This window comes from Cnephaeus nilssonii (assembly GCF_951640355.1).
Source record: "Cnephaeus nilssonii genome assembly, chromosome: 14".
NCBI lineage: Eukaryota > Metazoa > Chordata > Mammalia > Chiroptera > Vespertilionidae > Cnephaeus > Cnephaeus nilssonii.
The window spans coordinates 17,467,204-17,486,275 of record NC_137085.1 but is presented as its reverse complement, the minus strand read 5'-3'; the positions used below and the strand labels follow the sequence as shown (position 1 = coordinate 17,486,275).

Below are 19,072 nucleotides of genomic sequence, written 5' to 3'. Positions count from 1 at the left end.
GACTTTACTTGATATTATCATAGTGGAGAAATATAAAAAACCATGGTATAAATTGTCCTAATCATTCTGGAGTTTTCAATATATACTGTATTATTGAGCACTGAGTGCAAAGGTCTCTGAGTAGTAGGCATGCAAGAAATGCTTTTGACAACAAATATCTAAGAAAATAACACCTGAAAAAAGATACCACCACACAAACATTTAAGTAAAAAAAAACAAAACTGAGGCATACTCTTTACTGACAACTACTGAAAAGTCAGGGGGAAAATGAGAAATGTCTTCTTAATATGAAGCGATTCTGTGAATCTGATGATAAAAAATTATGACACAGAATTCCTATTATAAGAGATCCTATTTAAATGTTCCGCAACAAACCCTCTGGAATGGTTACACTAACTATAAATAAAGGAAATAGCAGCAGTATGAAACCAACAAATTTTTATTGAGGCATGGGAGAGAAATGTAGTTCATGTAAAATTTAAACATGCCTAGATTCTGTGAAGGCATTTCTAAAACTGAGATGGAAATGAGTATACATAAAAATGCAGAGATTTAAAAAACAACAACAGAGGTTTTAAGTGTTCAGTTTGATGACTTTTTAGAGAAAAATCTTCCCATGGTCATCTCTTTGTGGATTTATAAACTTCCACACACAAGGTAAAGAAAAACTGTCTATACAATAATTGACTGCTATTACACAACCATTTCTCAAATGCTGTACCTTAAAATATGATAAATTTTTTAGCTATAATTTTAATTTAAGTCAAGGGACAAAAATACTTGATATTCACCTGACCCTTTGGCAAGTATGTTCATAAGCTGGAAAAGAAGTTATGTGCATGTTTTGGGATATCTTGATTCAGAGAACAAAAGAGAATGAAACAGTTAATTTATCAGCTTCCCAGAACTGTCAAAATAAAAGTTATCTAATACATTTTATATATGCAAACAGGTACCTTGAATTTTGAATTTAGCTTTGGTGTAGAACTTTGAATAAAAGAAAAATTATTGTACTTTATGAAATATCAAAGCATAAAAACTGCACAAAAGTAGCAAAATAGAAAGGGTATTGGGAAGAAATCAAGGCTATCGAAGAATAAACTAGGTCATTTGGGCTGGCTTTGGTTGCCAAGCAACGGAGATTTCTCACTGTTTCCCTTTAGAATAATCCATCTTTAAGAGTCTTATTAAATTGTTTATTTCTTCTTCAAGACATACTAATATATTTAGGAATCACACTAATGAGAAAACTTATATAAAGGAAAATTAAAAGATCTACTCAAAGCCAGGAAACAAAATATAATTTCCTCTTTAAAGGATCAGTGAGCAATAGAAATACGCTAATTACCTTTAAATTAATCTATAAAATAAATTCAATTCCAATTGTGTCTTTGGGGGTATAAGTTACCAAAATAATTCTACTGTATTTGGAGATATAAAATATATTAAGTTAAATAACAAAGGTGAAACTGGTCACTGGGAGTAAAATAAAGATTAAAACCTAACCCTTACTCCCCACTCCAAAAATATTTAATAAAATAAAGATTTACATATTAAAATACAAACAACTAAAATGTAAAAGTAGGAAATTTTTTAAAATTTTGCTTAGCTAGGTCTTTATGAGTAAGGTATCAAAATCAGAAACTTTAATACAATCTTAAGAGATAGGACTGTTGTATGAAAATATTTAAAAAACTATTATTACTAAAGCAGACAAAACTTATAAGAGACAGAGAGTAAAACGGCAGTTGCCAGGGTGTAAGGGGAGAGGGAAATGGGAGTTAGTGTTTAATGTGCAGAGTTTCAGTTTGGGAAGATGAACATCTTCTGGAGATGGATGTTGGTGATAGGTTGCAAGATGTGAATGTACTTACTATCCACTAAACTGCATACTTTAAAATGGTTAAAATGGTAAATTTTATATTATCTACATTTTACCACAATTTTTAAAATGGGGGTTTTGGAAACCCACATTAACAGAAATTGCTATAAATACTTTATGAGTAACCAAATAAAAATCAGTAAACAATAAGATATAATTTCTCATCTATCATATTAACAAAGACAAGAAAATTGCTCATACATTATCAGTCACATCCAAAGTGGGGACATAATCTTTACAGAAAGCAATAATACAACATATATCAAAATATAAAATATGCATATGCTCAGTCCCAGCAATTTCGTTGCCAGAAATGCAAACTAATAAGATAATGTTGCAAGTGTGCTAAGATATATATTGTAAGAATGTTACTATAGTATTATTTGTAAAAGCATAAAATTAGAAACAATCTCAATGTCTGTAATAAAGAAATTGGATAGCCCAGTCAGTAGGGCTCAATGGTAGACCCAGGAAGCAATTCCTGTTCAGGACACTCTCCGGGTTGAGGGCTCGATCCCCAGTAGGGGCATGCAGAAAGCAGCCGATCAATTGATGTTTCTCTCTCTCCCTTTCCCTTCCCTTCCTCTCTCTGTAAAAATCAATAAAAACACATTTGGGGGAAAAAGAGCAGAATAAATTATAGTTGTCCTATAGAAAGGAATACTATGCAGTCATTTAAAAAATTATAAAGCAATTCTATAATTGTTCCCATGAAAGAATGTCTGACATATTATAGAAAATAATAGCTTTCAAAACATTAGAGTCCCATTTTTGTAAAATTACATACAGAGACAATAACATACCTGAATAAAGATGGGGCACACACAAATATGTTAGAAAAATGCTAGTTATCTCTGAGTAACTAAATTGCTTTTTTTAAAAAAAAACTTTTCTATGTTCTTTTAATGTCTTACTATGACCATGTATCTTATTTATAATTTATAAGGCAATTTTTCATTTTAAAAAGTCTACACTATTTAAAAATATCTAATATTTAATTTACTATTAAGCTTATATAGTTTATTATATGACACTAGAGGCCCAGTGCACACAATTCATGCATGGGTGGGGTCCCTAGGCCTCGCCGGCGATCAGGGCCAATCAGGGCCAGGCCGATCAGGTCCCAAAGGCCCTGGCTGGGTTAGGAGAGGAGGCGACGGTCGCCGGGCCGGGTGCAGAAGGAACAGATGTCGGCACCCCGCCACCGCGTGGTTCCCTGCCTCCCCCGCTCCTCCTTCCCTTGCCGCCACGCCGCCACTGCAGCAGGTGGGTAGTGGGCTGATCGGGGCCTGCTGGCCTGGGGGAGGAACGGGGCATGGGAGGTTGGCTGCTGGCCCCAAGGAGGGAGCCGGCCCTCGGCCCCCCTGGGAAAGGGGCCGTGTCTGCAGCCACGCACCCCTGGTTCCCCATCCCAGCCCGGGGCCTGCCCAGGGGAGGGACCGTGGGAGGTTGGCCAGCTGGGGGAGGTTGGCTGTGGGAGCGCACTGACCATCAGGGGGCAGCTCCTGCATCGAGCGTCTGCCCCCTGGTGGTCAGTGCACATCATAGCGACCGGTCGTTCTGGTCATTTGGTCATAACGGTCGCTTAGGCTTTTATATATATATAGATTAGTATCTCTTAGAACAAATTAAGGATTGTATACAGGAAATGTCAGTTTTTAATAATGTGGAAAACTATAATTTAAACACAACAGCTTACATTATAAATAACTTTCAACAAAGAATCAAGAGCTGGAGGAGTTCTTTTTGCCTAGAGCAAGAGCATAGGGGCCAAACATTATGCACTTAACATAATAAAAAATCTTGAAATTACTATTTTAATTACTTAAAAATCAACCTGGAGAGACACAAAAGATTCAACATTAACTACAACAAAATAAAAACTGGAAAATGTTGATATTCTACAATGCACATTCATCTTGAAGTCATAAATCATTTACTAAACGTATCTATACAAATTCTTATTAACATCTTAAATTCAGTTACATAACATCACAATAGAAACATCACTCAACTTCTCAATGCCTTTGTTATATATTCTGTAAAAGGATTGACTTCTAAAATTCCATTAGATATGAGACTTTAAGAGATACATAACAATTTAATTTTTTCCTTTTTTCTCTCGTGAAAACAGTTTCATGAGAAAACTAAATATCTGCCATTTTTAACACTGTAACTTTAAACTTCAAACATGGCTTCACTTTCTTATGTTTAAGCTTTCGGGTAAGAAATTTACATACATAATCTTTACTAATAAATCATGCTAAGATGGATTAAAAAAAACACGTTTTTGTTTTTCCTCTGAAACAGAAAATTAATCTTAAGCTATTATACCATATGTGCTTATAGCTATTTTTAAAAATGCCGTTAATACTTACAGCTTGATTAGGTAGATTGTCAGTCTTAAGTTCTCTGTGATTGGAATACTGAATAAAGATAGGCTGGCTTCGAAGGTGAGGAGTAACAGGAGTGTAATAATTCACCATAGTAATAGCAGCTTCCTCAGAAGCCATTTCTAAGAAAGCCTGCAATGAACACAAGAAGATAAAGTGAAAGCTCATGGCTTTTGAAAGATAGCTAAGAACTATTTTGTCATTCTAGCTTGCTCTAAACTCATGCATTGTCAACCTAAATAAAATTATATACATAGACAATAATACATCTGAATAAAGAAGGGGCACACACCAAAATGTTTTAGCAAAATGTTCGTTAGTTATCTCTGGGTAACTAGTGTCCTACACACAGACTAGGTATCCTGTGGTTACCAATCCATCTCTGCCCCTCACACATATGCAGTCCCACTTTGTATCAACCCAAGCCACTCACCCCAAGGCAAGGACCAGGCCAAAAAACAAAAGTAAATAAATAACTCATATATATATATATATATCTGTGCATATATATATAGTAATTGTATATTTATTCTCATGAAAGAAGGGGATGGAAAGATTTTTTTGCTTTAATGTGATGAAGAGAATGAAAAGACTTTTGATTCAATGTGTATTGCTGATATAAATTGGGAACATATTTGAAAAGCTAAGTTCTGAAAAGGATTTGGGATTGAGAAATTAACAGTTGATTAGATGATTTATGTAGTTTTTTTGCTTTTCTCTTATTTTTGTTTCTCCTAAATCTAGAAGTAATTAAAAAGGTAAAAGTAAATGTGTGGCCTGGTGAGTGTGGCTCAGTGGTTGAACATTGGCCTCTGTACCAGGAGGTCATGGTTTGATTCCTGGTCAGGGAACATGCCCAGGGTGGCTCATTCCCCAGTAGGGGGCATGCAGGAGGCAGGTGATCAATGATTCACTCTCATCGTTGAAGTTTCTACTGTTCTCTCCCTCTCTCTTCCTTTCTGAAATCAATATATATTTTTAATGTGCACATCACCACTATGAATGGATGCTTTCAGGAGTTGAGATTTAACAGTTCTTTCCTAAAACATTCTCAGAGATGGGGCATGACAATCTATTCTTCTTTACCCTTTTATTAAACAGTTTATGAATACAATTAAACAGAGCATTCAGGTGCATAGGCTCAACTGTTCAAATTAGGGAAATAGAAGGACTTCCCATAATAAGTCAAGTCATTCAAGCACAATTTTTTTTTATCTGTAATCATTGTACTAACAAATACTTGCAGTGTAACATAGGATGAGTTAAGATGGAAGGCACACCTTGGTATTTATATCTTATTCTATATATGGCTTCTTCTGGCTATCAGGACCCCTGTAACTTGTATGACAGAAATAGGATACTTATAAAGCTTAAGGTGGCAGGTATTGCCACCTATCTTAATGGTTCATTAGGAAGATAAAATATAGACATATACTAATCACTCTGAACCCTCAGAACCACCTTACGAACATCTTAAACTTAAAATGCATTTTAAATCAACGCAAATTTCTAGTTAGACAACTCAATTCATTTTTTACAATAAAGCATTTAATTAGCAATTCAAATTATGTATAAAACAGTTATAATTTATTTATAAAATACGTATTTAACAACAAAATTTATTGAACACAGAAAATGGCAAGTATCTATAGATTTAACTTTGTTACTTAGTTGGCAAGTGTTTCCATTTGGCAAATATTCCAGGCTATTAACTTAATAAATGTTAAATATGATGCTTAACTGAATTAATCAAATGTTACAACTGAATTAAGTAAATGAACTAAAAACATTCTATTAAATAGTAATGCTAGCCACACAACAGTGGATCAAATACCATTAATTAACTGATCCACAATAAACAAATAAAATTCCTCCATCTTCAAGAAATAAAATAGACTTTGAGTCATTTATACCATCTAAAAGGTATAAAAATCCACAATACATTTTAAATCCACTATCCAGTTGTATCACTAATATACTTTTTCTAGTATTTCTAAAAAAATGATAAAAATTATCAAGGTAAAAATAGCTATGGCAGTATCTCCTATCTTGTTTGTAATCATCTTTTCCACACAAAAAAAATTGTACAACTGTAGTATTTTAATAATATTCACTATATGGGGAGAAGGTCTTTTTCTACCAACTCTTTACTACATATTAAGAATTAACCCAATGTTTAACATCAGTCACACAAAGGAAAAACTAAACAATGTATTTGGAATAGAACATGATTCTTGTCATAAGAAGTTTTTCCTGAAAGCATATAAAACCTAAGAATTCATATTTAAAAATAATTTTTCCACATGGTTGTCCAGTAAAGGTTTTATTTGTTTTTCTAAAGTATCCAGTCAAAAGGATCAATTTTCATAATATGGGTGGAAAGAAAATCAAGTTACTACCCACAGAAAGACTGGGGAAAATAATCCCCATTATGCCCTCAACACTCTACTTCCAAGTACCATGGGAAAGATTACGCCTAAAAGTAGTTCTAGTGACTCACATCTGAATCTCCTGTTAAAGTATACCACCGACAAGATATTTTTCAAATAGTATTTATAAACAAAAGACAAGCAATCAACATAAGTCAATTAGCACTACTAACCCCAGTACCAACATTAGTGACAGAGGAAAAGTATGGTGTTGCCTGCTGCCTCTCGCAGCCATTTGACATAATATATAGGATATACTACTGAAATATGATAATATACATGATACATGGCTGTTAGACATCTCACAACCATTAGACATGGCCATGTTGGCTCTTTTCAAACCATGCAAACCTAGTATTCTCAACAAAGGCAACTGTTAAAATAAAGATCTAAGTACATGTACTATCTCCAAGAGATCTAAGATAAGTATGTAGACAAAACAAGGACTACCACCTTATTTAACTTCTACAGATCTTAATAATCTCATCCGAATTAAACAGGCATGTTAGTTTATAGCTTACTAAAGGTATGGGCATAATTTAGACATCATCATCCAGCCTCCAGCAAGTCTACTGCTAATCAAGTTACTTATTTATAAATACATTTATTTATTTATTTTTTTAAATATATTTTATTGATTTTTCACAGAGAGGAAGGGAGAGAGATAGAGAGTTAGAAACATCGATCAGCCGCCTCCTGCACGCCCCCCACCGGGGATGTGCCCGCAACCAAGGTACATGCCCTTGACCGGAATCGAACCTGGGACCCTTTATTTATAAATACATTTAAAATGTGCTTCTTAGCCCTAACTGGTTTGGCTAAGTGGATAGAGCGTTGGCTTGCGGACTCAAGGGTCCCAGGTTCGATTCTGGTCAAGGGCATGTACCTTGGTTGCAGGCACATCCCCAGTAGGGAGTGTGTAGGAGGCAGCTGATGGATGTTTCTCTCTCATTGATGTTTCTAACTCTATCCCTCTCCCTTCCTCTCTGTAAAAAAATCAATAAAATATATTTAAAAACAAACAAATAAATAAAATGTGCTTCTAAAACTTATTCATGAGAAGTGTAAGAAACATAGGGACATATCCCAATGTACTACACAATATCTAGGGCCTAGCTCAATTTGTTGTCCTCTTTGCAACAATGTTCAATGTAAAAGAAAACTAGGAGAGAACTAAAAAATTCATCCCAGTGCCGTCTGACATGGAACAAGAAAGCATGCAATTATTCAATCAATATGACATGTATTATATTTTTGTCATGATCACCACAAAAAGCATATTCATCTTAAGAAAAACCTATTAACTTCTGAAATTATCAAAGAAGCTACCTATTAATTCTATAACTAAAATAGTATAAATATTTCTATACAGATTTTGGAAATCTTATATGTAATTTGCCAAATGAGGTATAATTTATATCTTCTCTCTTTTTCTGTTGGGGTCTTTTGGTAATCAGGATATTTTCATAAGCCATTTTGTAATTAAAAATATAATTTTTTTATTAAGGGGAAAAAAACAGTCAATGTTAACATTTTTGTTTGTTGTTTCTTGTCACACACACAAAATTATAATTTAAAAACTACTTTATGTAAATAGGATGAAATTTAGAAAATACAATTTAGAAAAGTTCAAAAATATAAAAATCATCTTTAACACTAATACCCAGAGATATAACGATGGGTCAATCTTTAAATATTACATACCTGGCTTTTTCCTTTCAACATCAAAAGATTAGTCACTTTGCCAAATGGTAGACCTAATGATATGACCTCTGCTTCGGTGACATCACTTGGAATTTTGCGAAGATGGAGAACACGGGAAGGCGAACAGGGAGGTCTATCTCCTTTAAATTTCTTGTTGTCATTCCCATTAGCTAAAAAAATAAGATTTTAAAAAAATTACTGAAACTAATTTGGGTTGACAGACTATATTAATCACATGTATTGTGACAATACTAATCCTCCAAGAGTTTCAGGTTTTGAAATTTTGGGGGTAATGGGATAGATGGGGTAAGAGGAGAGAAGGACCATTAATCTTTTAGTGAAGAGGTTTTTGGGTTTTTCACACAGGTATTAAAATCATTAAAAATGTAAGCATATTTAACCTCAAGGAAATTACTGGGTAAGTTAACTACATATTTAGAAACACGAAATACCTCTAAATAGTCAACTATTTGTTGTGAATAGAGAACATTTATAATGTTCTTACAGTATTTTAAAATATATTTTTCTAATTTGTTCTGTTGCTAAATAAGTAAGAACAATAGCTTTTAGGGAACACTATAACAAAAATTTTATATTTATTACACCCTACAGGGACTTGGATTTGAGTTATATGTTTATGAAAATTAAGTCTATTTCTTAGAGGTTATATATTTTTTAAAGTTTTTTTTTTTTTAGGCTAAATTGTGGTTTCTGAGGATAATCTTAGTCCTTATTATATAACAGTTCTTAACATAGGCATGATCACCTTGCTAAAAATGCAAATTTTCAGCTCTACCCTAGATCTACTACAGGCAGGACCCAGCAACCTGTGCTTTAACAAGTTCTCCAGATGATTCTGATGCAACCTTAAAGTTTGAAAACCACTGCTGTAAAATAAAGAAATTATCCCAGTTCACAGACAAATTTCATTTAAATCCTACTATTTTAACATTGACAATAACTAGACTGACAAGTCTGTAACAAATACTCAAATTTATGTACGTAAGATCCAGAAATGTCCCCCCCGCCCCCAAATATAGCACTGTATAAAACTGAATGCAAATTATCTGAAAGCCAAACGTTTCACTACAATTTTCTGTGTTTTTTCTTAAATACTAAATACCATACTTAGCACTATTAGGAAGAAAATATCATCTTTCAAAAGGCCTAAAATGACCATTTTCCCAAATACTAATGGAACTTTACAATCAGATGTCTGTGCTCCTAAATAAATAAATTTCATGAGTATCACATAAAAATTATGGTAATATTTTATACCCATATCTGTGGCATGGAACTCTACTTGCTTACAGGTGAATAAGTTGACTTATTAACCAAACCAGCATTTTCTCCCAAATTCTCTATGTTCATGAATGCAGGCAGCATTCTACACAGAGCCAAAAGACTAGCAATTCTTAGAAGTCCTTACAATTCTTGTCTGTGTATAGCAACTGCTTAGGCCAGATTGTGAAAAATAATTGGCAGTCAGATATTGATAATCTGGTAGGCAAGAGATTCTTTCTTTTCCCTCTTCTTTCTCATCAATCACCATGAAACAAATTTTCCCTCCAAAATGACTAATTACATTTTTCATCTCCACTCTCAATGTCACCAACCTCACCTTCGATCTTGTTCCCTTCTACTTCTCTAGTCTCACTCCCCTCGTGCCCAGTCTCAGACCCTACATTATCAATCTAACTAAAATAGTGTATCATGTCATTTTCCTGCTCTAAAGACTCTGTCCATTCATTTCTAGTTTTCACACTGTTTTCATTTACACTGCTATTTGAGTTGACATAGAGAAATATACTTAGTTAAATCTTATTAATTTTAACACATGAAGAGATGGAGGTTCAGAGATGATTTATTTTTGTAAATGTCTAACAGGTGAAAAATGCATTATTCAAACTAAAATTTAAATGTAACCTTTTAAAAATCTTCACCAAAGGATATATGTGTGGCTTTTTAATCAAGTTGTGTGTTTTTTTCCTTAGAGAGGAAGGGAGAAACATCCATCAGTTGCCTCCCGTATGCACTACAACCAGGGTCAAACTCACAACCTAGTTTGTGTCCTTACAGGAAATCGAACCTGCCACCTTTTGGTGTATACTGAGCCACAGAACTAGGGCTAAATCTCAATGCATTTGTCTTATCATTCCTAGAAATAAGCAAGCAAATTTACATTATAAATGTTCAAGGTGTGTGAAAATTTATGTGGATTATAATTTTGTCACTAGGTAAGAATATCAAACATCACATCCTGGGTAGGAGTAAAAGCCAGGGTGCCTTTTGCACTCTCCCTATAGATCTAAAAGGCTAGACTAAAACACCACCACCTTGTGTTTTCTTAACCAGAAAATATTGTTAAATACTAGAAAAAACATTCTAAAAGCAAGAGGTTTTTATCAGTTTACCCAGACTATTCCAAAATAAATGGAAGAACATTAAGAGGTATACATAATCTCTGTAAAACTATGTGTGAGAAAAAAGATGAATACTACAACTATTTGAGCTTGTGCTACACTATCAAATAAAGACCCGTGGTAACACATTTTTATTTTTAAAAATGTGCAATTATAAATCACCACTTTAGGTTGTTAATTGTTCTATATTATTATAAAAGTACTATAGCTATATTATGAGAAAAGGCTATGCCCAGATATCCTGTCTGGGCAAGTTACTTTATGAAATCAAAAAATCTAAGAACTACTCATCTAGATTACCCAAAAATGGCTGTATCTAAATATTTGATAAGTATAATAATCTGAAAGTGGAAAATATATAATAGCAACTATACAGCCATAATTCAATAAAAGTCAATAGGAAATGAGGAAATCCTACTACACTGAACACATAACTTTGAAGAATTATCCTATATAATAAAAGACTAATATACAAATTGTCCCCTCTACTGGGAGTTCGACCAGGGGACGGGGCCAGCTGGCCCCCTAACCCTGATCAGGAGCAGCCCAGCCCACCAACCGCCCACAGCCCCTCCCCCTGGCTGGCCTGGCCAGATAGGCCCTGATTGGGGCAGGGCGGCTGGACCCCACCCATGCACGAATTGCTGCACTTGGCCTCTCATTTTTTATATAAAAGGATATATCACACTTTCAAAAATTTTTATTATGAAAATATTCAAAATACTTAGCTTATATCAATCTTATATTTTAGTGAACAATATACTGAATACTACTGAATGCCTACTAGTCATGTTCCAAAGAGATAAGTGGAAGAAACTTTTTTAAAATTATATATTGCCATCTCAAAATCGTAGGAATCTACTAGGTATGAGGCAAACTACCCTGTAAATATGGATTTTTTTAAAAATTCAACTTCATTAGGGTATGCTTTAGATAAAATAAAATCTACCCACATTTTACACAGTTTGACAACTTCTCGCATATATATACCCATATGAACATAATCATCAAGACATAGGACAATTTCACCATCCCCACAAGGTCCCTAGTGCCCCTTGTAGTCAGTCCTCCTTCCAAAATCCCCAGCTCCTCAATTAAGCCATAGGGTGCCATTACTACACTGTCTTGATTACTATAGCTTTACAGGAATTCTTGAAATCAGGTACTTATTAAGAAGAGTTCTCATCTTAATAATTGAGTCATCCAAACCATACATCATATCTCTGCATTTATTTAAGCCTTCTTTACTTTCTCTCAGCAACGTTCTATGGTATTTAGTGGAATGGTCATGCACATATTTTGATGCATTTAGCCCTACGTACTTCATAATTTTTAATGGACTTGTAAGTAACAGTTTAAAATTATGTACCAATTAATCATTGATAGTATGCAGAAATATAATTTTGGTATGTTGACCTTGTATTGGACATCCTTGCATCATTCCTAATTTCAGAGGGAAAGCACTGTCTTACACCACTAAGTATAATGTTTGTTGTAGTTTCATACCTTTACCAGGTTGAAAATGTTCCCTTCTACTCCTCGTTAGCTAATGCTTTTGTTATCATAAATGGAAACTGAATTTTTTAAAATGCCTTCTCCAGATATAAACCCTCCTTGATCATGATATATTATCTCCCCTCTTTTTTTTCATATGTATACTAGAGGCCCGGTGCATGGAATTCATGCACTTGGCGGGGGGGGGGGGGGCTCCCTCAGCCCAGCCTGCACCCTCTCTCAGTCCAGGAGCCCTGGGGGTATGTCCAACTGACAGCTTAGGCCCCTCCCCGAAGCCATCAGTTGGACATCCTTAGTGCTGTTGCGGAGGCGGAAGAGGCTCCCGCCACCACCACTGCGCTTGCCAGCCGTAAGCCCAGCTTCTGGCAGCTCCTGAATTGAGTGGCTGACCCCTGGTGGTCAGTGCACGTCACAGTGACTGGTCAACCAGTCAACTGTCTGCCCCTTGGTGGTCAGTGCACGTCACAGCGAGCAGTTGAGTGGCCTTAGCATATCATTAGCATATTATGCTTTGATTGGTTGAACTGCCAAATGGACAACCGGACACTTAGCATATTAGGCTTTTATTAGACTTACTATCTTGCTGAATATGTTTGTGTCCACATTCATGAGGGATATTAATCTATAATTTTTTCTTTTGGTAGCAGAAAAAAATTTATTTAAACTAAAACACAAACATAAAAAACAAAGAACACTTTTGACTGACAGTTATGCCAAATATAGGATTCTTTGACAGGTTGACAGTTTTATTATTTTAACACTTTGAATACATTGGCTCACTGCCTCATGGCCTCCAAAGCTCATGAGAAATCTGCTCTTATTCTTACTGAGGATCCCTTGTATGTGACGAGTTGATTCTTTCTTGCTGCTTTCAAGATTCTTTGTCTTTTGAAAGTCTGATTATAATGTGTCTCAGTGTGGGTCTCACTGAGTTAATATTACCTGGAGCTCATTAAACTTCTTGGATATTTATATTCACGTTTTTCATCAAATTTGGGAATGTGATAACTCTGGAAATCAGATTCTTCCCCTTCCACGAGGCTTTCCGGGTTCTGGATTATTTTTATTTATTGTCTTTCTTTTTTTATTATTATTATAGGCTGTCTCTGGGCCAACAATGAGCCTGCTGTGTAAACTAAGGTCTTTTCAGGTTTCACCAGAGCCTTTTCCTGTATGACCACTTTCTAATGTTCCCTGTAGATACAGTTGTTTTTTTTAATGTTTGGTCCCCAAAAGGAAATAAACAGGAAAATGAAGTGAGGGAAGGAGAAGAGCACTGGTCCTTTAAATCTCATGGTAGTCACTTGGGGGGAGTAGGGCCTGGCTTGCAACAAAGCAGGAGAGGCAAGAACAATGGTTGCCTGCCTCTTTGTTTGCAAGTGTGTGATCAGATGAAGCAATGACCTATCAGAGCACAGATCCCCAAAAGTTAAAGGTCTTTTTTTGACCATCCTAGCTCCCACAAGCTGTAGTAAGCTACTCCTGAAACAGGGGTACAGCTGCCTCCATGTGACTGCGGGTGGGGGACAGGTAGCAGCTACTGTGCTAAGATCTGAAAATTAACCGTAATTTACCTTCCAAGTCTCCCCTGAAACTTGCAAGCCTTCAACAGACTCAAGGGTTTCAAATTAGTTACAGATTCAGGCAGTGCAATTGTTGTCTAGGTAGGCAGTTAAGATTCCTGATGCTTCTTATTATGCCATCTTCCCAGAATCCTCCCTCAATTATCTTTTAAATTAACTTAAAAAAAGGGGGGGGGGGGAGAGAAAGTCATGTGTCCACATAATTACCGCTTTAGACACAAGTTTCCACCTGGTATCATTTTCCTCAAGTCTGAAGGATTTCTTTACCATTTCATAAAACGGAAATCCAGGAGGCAATTAGTCTCCAGCAATGGTCCTCAACTCCAGCTTCACACACTATATATACATCACCTAAGAAGCTTTAAAAACAAATAAAAAACAGTATCTAGACCCACTCTATCCCCTGCCCCCACAGAGATTTTAGAATTGGTGTGGGGTAAGTCAAGGCATCTGTATTTTCTTCAAAGCTTCTTAAGCTATTTTATTGAGCATCCAGGGTTGAGAACCTGTGATGCATACCTAGGCATAGTGAAACCACAGAACAAAAATAAAGAGAAAATATTAAGAATAACTACAGAGAATACTATCTTCAAAGTAATAACATAGACTGACAATTGACTTTTCAACAACAGAAGCCAAAAGAGTAAAATAGTACATTCAAAGTGCTGAGAGAAAATAACTATCAACTTGGAATTCTAAATAGCTATCATTCAATAGCAATAGTGAAGTGGACATTTTTAGTCAGTGTCAGAGGTTACCATTTACAGAGCTTTGCTGAAACAGCTACTAAAGAGGATGCGCTTCAGGAAAAGAAACAATGAACTTAGGAAATGGGATACAAAAAGAAATTCAAAATATAAAAACAAAAACTGCTGCCGCCTGCTAAAGTCAGATCTCCTACTTCTTTCTTTTCCTAAGTAATCAATCAACCAAGACCAAACAAACGACCTGACCTCAATTTTTAAAATAAGAACAAATATAAGGGCCCTACCTTCTATATACTATAACTCTGGGGAGTAAGGGCAGAATATTTTTTAAAGCCCACCAGATCAAAACAGTTTAAGAACTTCATATTCTAGCTTTTCCTTTATCCAGTAGTTCTCAGAGTATGGTTCCTCAAATGGCAGTATCACCTTTACCTGGGAACTTGCAGAAATTCAAATTATCAGGACCCATCCTTGATGTAACGAATTAGAAATTCTAGGATGAACTCAGCAATCAGGCTTTATTGAACTAGCCCTCGAGGTGATTCGGATGCCAGCTCAAGTTTGAGAAAGCTGCTTTAGTCTCATGCCCGTATTACGTGGTCCATACTTGTACATGAACAAATCCTATGCTGTTGCTCTTGCTACAAAATCTTTCCATTTAGTCCTCTAGAGTAGTGGTCGGCAAACTCATTCGTCAACAGAGCCAAATATCAACAGTACAACAATTAAAATTTCTTTTGAGAGCCAAATTTTTTAAACTTAAACTACATAGGTAGGTACATTGTTATTAACTTAATTAGGGTACTCCTAAGCTGGCCTTTGCTAAAAACTCAAGGGGCCAAAGAGCCGCATGTGGCTCACAAGCCGTAGTTTGCCGACCACTGCTCTAGAGCAAGCATTACGAGTTTGACGTGCTTCCTCCAGAGCAATGTATCATGGCTGACCAATTTCCATTCATTTTTAATTTCTTCATTCAATTTTTTCATCTTTTGCCTTAAGTAAACCTGGTCCACCGTTCTCAGTGTGTCCTCACATAAAGGCTGTTCACTTTCCCAAATCCCATGTATCTCAGGGTCTGGAAATTGAGGTCCACTCATTCCCTAACTCCCTATAACTCCAAAAACATCTAGATAAAAATCTCACCTTTTCTGAGACTCCATTCTCATGGCTTCAGCTGCCAATGTGTATGATATTCACTTCCAAATGTCTCTCACAATGCTGAGACCAGAAGAACCCACTATCTACCTGACACTTCCATCTGGATGTTCCAGAGAAACTCAAACTCAAACTCAATATATAAAAATCAGAACCTGCTATGTTGTCCAATTCTGTTCTTCCTACATTTTCTAATATAAAGAGTGGCATCACCATCTATTCAATTTTCCAAGTCCAAAACCTGGAAATCATCAATGGAATCTCTTATTCAAACAGTAATCACCAACAGTAATCACCAATAACTATCAATTTCCCCTTCTGTAAGTTCTCTAATTCTCTCCGTTACAACTGTTACTGCTACTGTATAAACAGCCTCTTAATGGCTCACTCTCCCTCTAGTGTTACACTTTCCCAACTTGTTTTACAGTCTCCAGTCTCCAAATTTCAAAAATATTTTTAAATCAAGTGGTATCTTAAGGGATGTGAATTATGTTTCAATTTTTAAAAAAATATATATATTTTTTATTGATAATATTATAGATATCTCCCATTTTTCTTCCCTTCACCCCCCTTCCCAGTTCCTCCCCTCCCCTCCCCTCCCCTCCCCTCCCCTCCCCTCCCCTCCCCACAAGGTATGTTTCAATATTTAAAAATCATGTTGTCATATTAAAATTTTAACACTTCTATTCTAAATCCATCATTATTCAATACTACAAGAGTTTGAACCTAGTTCTTTTACTCAATTGTGAAGGGCCACCAACTTATTGATAGTTTTATCACAACTGTGTAGCACACAGAACATCAAACTAAAAAGGAATTATCAAATTAAACCCAAATTAATCCTTAATATTTACAAGAACTATAACTCTTAATTTCATGTGTATGAACTTTACTGCAATAAATTTTAGTTTTTGTTATACATAAAGTAGAGGCTCAGTGCACGAAATTTGTGGACGGGTAGGGTCCCTAGACCTGGCCGGCAACCAGGGCCGATTGGGGCCTTCCTTTGTTCTGTGCCGCCCCCTGGTTTTCAGTGCACATCATAGCGAACGATCAAACTCCTGGTCTCCTGGTCGAACTCCCAAGGGGGTACTTTGCATATTAGTCTTTTATATATATAGAAAGTACTACTTCAACATGTTTATAAAATGAGCAAAATAAGAACACTGTAAAAAATTGGGGAGGAAACCCATGGAGAAAAAAACATTTCAGATTTCGAAAAAAAGAGAAAGAAAGAAAACTCACCATACACACCTATAGAAGGACTAGAATTGTTCATGGTAAAAGGTCCGTTAATGATGCCAGAAGAAAGAAGCTCATCAGATCCCCGCTGAAAAGCAAGAGTAATATTCTGTTAATAAAACAAATCTCAAATAACGATCCATATTTACTACTAAAAACATAAAAGTCAGTATATTACTTCACCAGAATATCAAGGCATTTAAGGGGAAGTACTCAAGAATCACAAAAACTAAAGGTTGGAAGTGAACTTTATAGAAAAGAAAAATTACTGAATATCTACATGACAGTTATTAAAAAACAGAATGGCCATCACATAACTGGAGGCATAATCCTGAACCTTTTTTGATTAAACCCAATCCTCTGACATGCTACATTTGAAGTACCAGAAACCATATTTAGGATTTGCATCCTGACACTGCTTCTGTAGTATATTTTTAATTACACTTAGTACATTAAGCATATTTAGTATATTAAGTATGTTAAGTTTTTGTAATATATGTGCATGCAAATATTTTGTGCAGTACTCCCTATGAATTCTGGTTTTTCGATACCTTCTTTTTTAGATTGAACATGAAGATGTAATTTCTTTCTATATTGGCCAAGTCCTTTTATTCACTGCTTATTTTTTCCATCCATTAATCTTTAAAATTATCTTTAATGTGTACTATTTCTTAAACTTCTATCTAAATAAATACTCTATTTTTCAGGTCAGAGTTTTGACCAATTCCAAACCTAAATGGTCAATGCCAAAGGAAAATTCAGACAGACTTTTCATTATAACCCTAAGTTCTATTACCAAGATTTAAGTTTCCATTTAAGAACGATAATAAATACTATGCACAGCCCTAGCCAGTTTCGCTCAGTGGACAGAACGTTGGTCCACAGACTGAAAGGTCCAGGGTTTGATTTCGGTCAAGGGCATGTACCTCAGCTGTAGGTGGCAACCAATCGATGTGTTTCTCTCACATTGATGTTTCTCTCTCTTTCCACCTCCCTTCCCTTCTCTCTAAAAATCAATGGAAAAATATCCTTAGGTCAGGATTAACAACAACAGAAATAGTGTGCACAGTGTTAAAATTAACCTATTTAAAATATTACTATTTGCTTAACTTGGTCAATTTTTAATAACAAATATTTTGGTCTATTAGATGATAAAACTTAATCCCCAAACTATCCTACAAATATTAGAGTAGCAATAGTGCCACAACAGATATTTAATGTTTAGATGTAGGTACCTCTTCTGCAAGGAACAACTTCAGTCTTTGCTGAAGAAAGGCAAACTACTAATGTGTTTGTTTAATAGAAATACAATTATTTAAACAATTTCTGTACTACACATCTAGAAATTATTCCCTTTGGTTCTTTCACCAGAAGTTTATAGAGACAGCTTGGGTCAAGAGAAAGAAATTAAGTAAGCTTGTAAGATGAAATAAAACTGAAACTCTTAAATTTCAGAAAGATGGAAATTATAGCCTCACTTAAAGCATAGGTATTCCTGATAACATCGGAGAAATAGTGATATTGGTAGCCAAAGATAGATGTTTACTGACTACCTACAGATATGAAAAGGTGAATTTTTGCAGTTTTAAATGTAGTAAAAATTTTAAACATGCCTAACATGTTTTTATATTAGGAAACAGATATACCTTCTATACATATGTGAATTTAGTATCAATGTTTCTATATGTAAATTGAGTTAATTTGATCTTAGAAACCACTTAGAGATCATTTTAGCTCTTTTCTAGACTTAAAGGAGTATGTTAAAATGTCAACTAAACAGTAATTCTAGGTGGTTTACAAATTGAAGTGTAAAAAGCAAAATAATAAAGACTCTAAAAAATAATGAAAATAGCTATCTTCATAATATTAGAGTAGGGAAAGATTTATTAAACAAGAAACAAAAACACAATTATAAAGGAAAATATCAGTAAACTAGACAACAATGAAATTCAGAATTTCATTTACAATAATATACAAATATTGAATCATTATATTGTATACCTAATCTGAAACTAAAATGTCAAATACATCTCAACTTT

General features: G+C 35.0%; 1 protein-coding gene across 6 annotated transcripts in view; it reads right to left on the bottom strand.

The window, feature by feature from the left end:
- Positions 1 to 19,072, bottom strand: part of PTBP3 (polypyrimidine tract binding protein 3) — a 75,747-nt gene that overhangs the window by 35,676 nt on the left and 20,999 nt on the right. For 3 of the 6 annotated variants that reach the window (XM_079791053.1, XM_079791051.1, XM_079791054.1), the window contains 3 exons: positions 17,037 to 17,121; positions 8,409 to 8,578; positions 4,261 to 4,407 (listed from right to left, as the gene is read on the bottom strand). In XM_079791053.1, the coding sequence (XP_079647179.1) occupies positions 4,261 to 4,407; positions 8,409 to 8,578; positions 17,037 to 17,070 (351 nt within the window). In that variant the 5' untranslated portion in view covers positions 17,071 to 17,121. The remainder of the gene's footprint in view (positions 1 to 4,260; positions 4,408 to 8,408; positions 8,579 to 17,036; positions 17,122 to 19,072) is intronic. The other 3 variants (XM_079791055.1, XM_079791052.1, XM_079791056.1) reach the window with 2 other exon arrangements.